The sequence below is a fragment of the Entamoeba dispar genome, genomic scaffold (assembly GCF_000209125.1).
Source record: "Entamoeba dispar SAW760 scf_1105229464033 genomic scaffold, whole genome shotgun sequence".
Taxonomy (NCBI): Eukaryota; Evosea; order Mastigamoebida; family Endamoebidae; genus Entamoeba; species Entamoeba dispar.
This window is the reverse complement of record NW_001855990.1, coordinates 29,923-32,278: the sequence shown is the minus strand read 5'-3', so window position 1 is coordinate 32,278 and position 2,356 is coordinate 29,923. Positions and strand designations below refer to the sequence as shown.

At 29.4% G+C, this 2,356-nt stretch overlaps 3 protein-coding genes across 3 annotated transcripts in view, besides 2 other annotated features; 1 reads left to right on the top strand and 2 right to left on the bottom strand.

The window, feature by feature from the left end:
- EDI_161770 (uncharacterized protein) overlaps positions 1 to 744 on the bottom strand; it is a gene marked incomplete at both ends in the record, with an annotated part of 3,000 nt that extends 2,256 nt beyond the window's left edge. Inside the window, one exon of the mRNA XM_001733512.1 lies at positions 1 to 744. This exon is cut by the window's left edge and continues 2,256 nt beyond it. Within this exon, the coding sequence (XP_001733564.1) occupies positions 1 to 744 (744 nt within the window).
- Positions 745 to 937: 193 nt separating this feature from the next.
- On the bottom strand, positions 938 to 1,933 carry EDI_161760 (deoxyhypusine synthase, putative; the record flags this gene model as incomplete). Its single annotated transcript, XM_001741761.1, has 1 exon — positions 938 to 1,933. One exon carries the CDS (start codon positions 1,931 to 1,933, stop codon positions 938 to 940), a length of 996 nt encoding a protein of 331 aa, XP_001741813.1.
- Positions 1,806 to 1,826: a sequence feature (AT_rich).
- A 126-nt stretch (positions 1,934 to 2,059) lies between the features above and the next one.
- EDI_161650 (uncharacterized protein) overlaps positions 2,060 to 2,356 on the top strand; it is a gene marked incomplete at both ends in the record, with an annotated part of 415 nt that continues 118 nt past the window's right edge. The window contains 2 exons of the mRNA XM_001733511.1: positions 2,060 to 2,137; positions 2,238 to 2,356. The exon at positions 2,238 to 2,356 is cut by the window's right edge and continues 118 nt beyond it. Of these exons, the coding sequence (XP_001733563.1) occupies positions 2,060 to 2,137; positions 2,238 to 2,356 (197 nt within the window). The remainder of the gene's footprint in view (positions 2,138 to 2,237) is intronic.
- Positions 2,090 to 2,207: a sequence feature (AT_rich).

Below are 2,356 nucleotides of genomic sequence, written 5' to 3'. Positions count from 1 at the left end.
CCTTTGGTAATAAGCAAACTGTGCAACAATTGAAAGTGATTTAGTAATTAATTTAAGGTTACCACTATTCATAACTTTACCAAACAATTGCAAACTGACAGGCATAAGAACAATAAACTTATTTTGTGACTCACCAAGAGGAGAATCAGGATCATCGTACATTAGTACACATGAAATAAAACTATCAAGAGCAGCAAGTGCCACAACAAGAGAATTGTCATTCATTCCAGAGCTAAGAAGTTGTACTAAAGTTCCTGTTGCTTCAACTTGTGTTTGTGGTTCTAATAAAAGAATAAGTTGAGACACTGTAGTATATCCTAAAAATCTAAGTGCTTCATTTACTGATTTAGTTAATTCAATAGTAGTATTGAAATAAGGATTAACATTAACTTTTTTCTTTGAAAGAGACATACAAATAATTGAAAGTACTTCTGCAAGCATTGAAACTACCTTTAAACTAGTTTCATTCTTAAAAATTTCGATTAATGTTGAAAAGAATGTGGCTTGAATTTGTTGATTTAATCGATCAAATAATACTGGCTCAATATTTTTACTTAATGAAACATGTAAAATTGTTAACACATAATGTCTAATATTTTCATCTTGTGACTTAAGCATTTCAAAATGAGATTGTATAAATGCATCTGAATTTTTTTCGAGTGCTTCATTATATACTTGTTCAGCTTGTTTTCTCACTTCGTTATTTGGAGATTGAAGAGCAGAAATTACTTGTTCAAATTGCATTATCAACAAGGATATTCTTTTTTATTAAAAGTTTGTTCCTCAAAAAGGGTTCTGTTGTCCTAACCCTAGGGTTTTTTAAAAGTATTAGATTCATTTTCATCACTTTACTTTTATCTTCAAAAAAATTTGTTGTATATAACGAAAATATTGACAAAAATAGTTAAAAAGAACAATTAGACCGATTTTAGTAGTTCTAAATTTTACCATCAAATCGCTTTGTTACCGCAAATGTTTTTGAGACTATTAGTGGAAAAACTAATGAGGCTTCAGCCAAGACTTTAACATTTTCTGACTCTATTTTAATTTTACCCCATGAAACTGCTTCATCAGGACGAGCACTAGCATCTGAACCATCAAAATCACCAGCTGTGTTAATATATACAGCAAAATCCGCTCCGTTTCTCATTAAATTTGCATTCATGATATGGTGTTTCATTACACCACCCCCAAGAATAATAACACCGGTTTCTACAGAATGGATAGTTGATGAGTTGACTAGACGAAGATCTTGAACAAGATCAACCACCAACCTTACAGGATTAATTTCATTAAGTTCAGTAATACAGGTACCAAATAAACCATCTGTTAATGCAGGACAAAAGATAGTAATATTATTTTTTGCTGCCCATGTTATTACTGAAGTTGTATCGTTTAATCGTTCACCCATCATGGTAATTAATTGAGAAGGAGTGAATGGCATAGAAGTGTCTTGACATTCTTGGATATCAAGGATAAACTCTTTTAACCATTGTTTTGTTTTCTCAATTATTTCTTTTGGTATAATCATATTGCCATGTCTTTCTCCTTGAACCTCTTCAGGTTTCATATAAAAATCTCCAATGTTTATGTTTCCAAAACATTTCATAATATCGGTCTCTATGGCCCCTGCTGTTGTAACAATATAATCAACACACTTATGTTCTACAAGATATCTAAATGTATCTCTTAGTCCTGAAGTCATCATTTCAGATGTAAACCCAAGATAAATAGTACAACGTTTTAACCTTTCATCTCCCTCAACATATTCTTTCTTTTCTTCTTCACTTGGTTGCCAAGTAAGCATTTTATTTATAATATTAATTGCCCTTCCAACATTACTTGATTGGATTCCAGTTGTAACGTAACTATTAACCAATTCTTCATAATTAACCCCTTTGTCAAAATCATATCCTTTGATTGTTGTTGTCATTCTTCTCTATCTATTGTCTCTTCATTTAAAAAACCCTGTTTTTAAGGGTTGTTTGCTTCTGTAATATTTTCTCAATTTTTACGCAGAGAATGCTTAACATATTGATAAACTAAAACAAGAAATATCATGTTTGAATTACTCGATGAGAGGGAACTCAATAAAATTATCTATAAAAATAAATTAAACTTAAAAATATACTATTTTGTTTTAAATAACAAAACTTTTTATGATTTAATCTATACTTTAAAGTATTAAAGAATTACTAAATATAATTGTTTTTAGAAATTTGTTTACTTTTATAGAGATTGAAAAGAGTATTGGTTGTGGGTTGAGGTCAGGTTGTTTTAAAAAATTTTTGTGTAATTTTAAAATATACTTATCGTTTTTTAATCATTTATTGTTATCGTTTTATCAATTTAATTA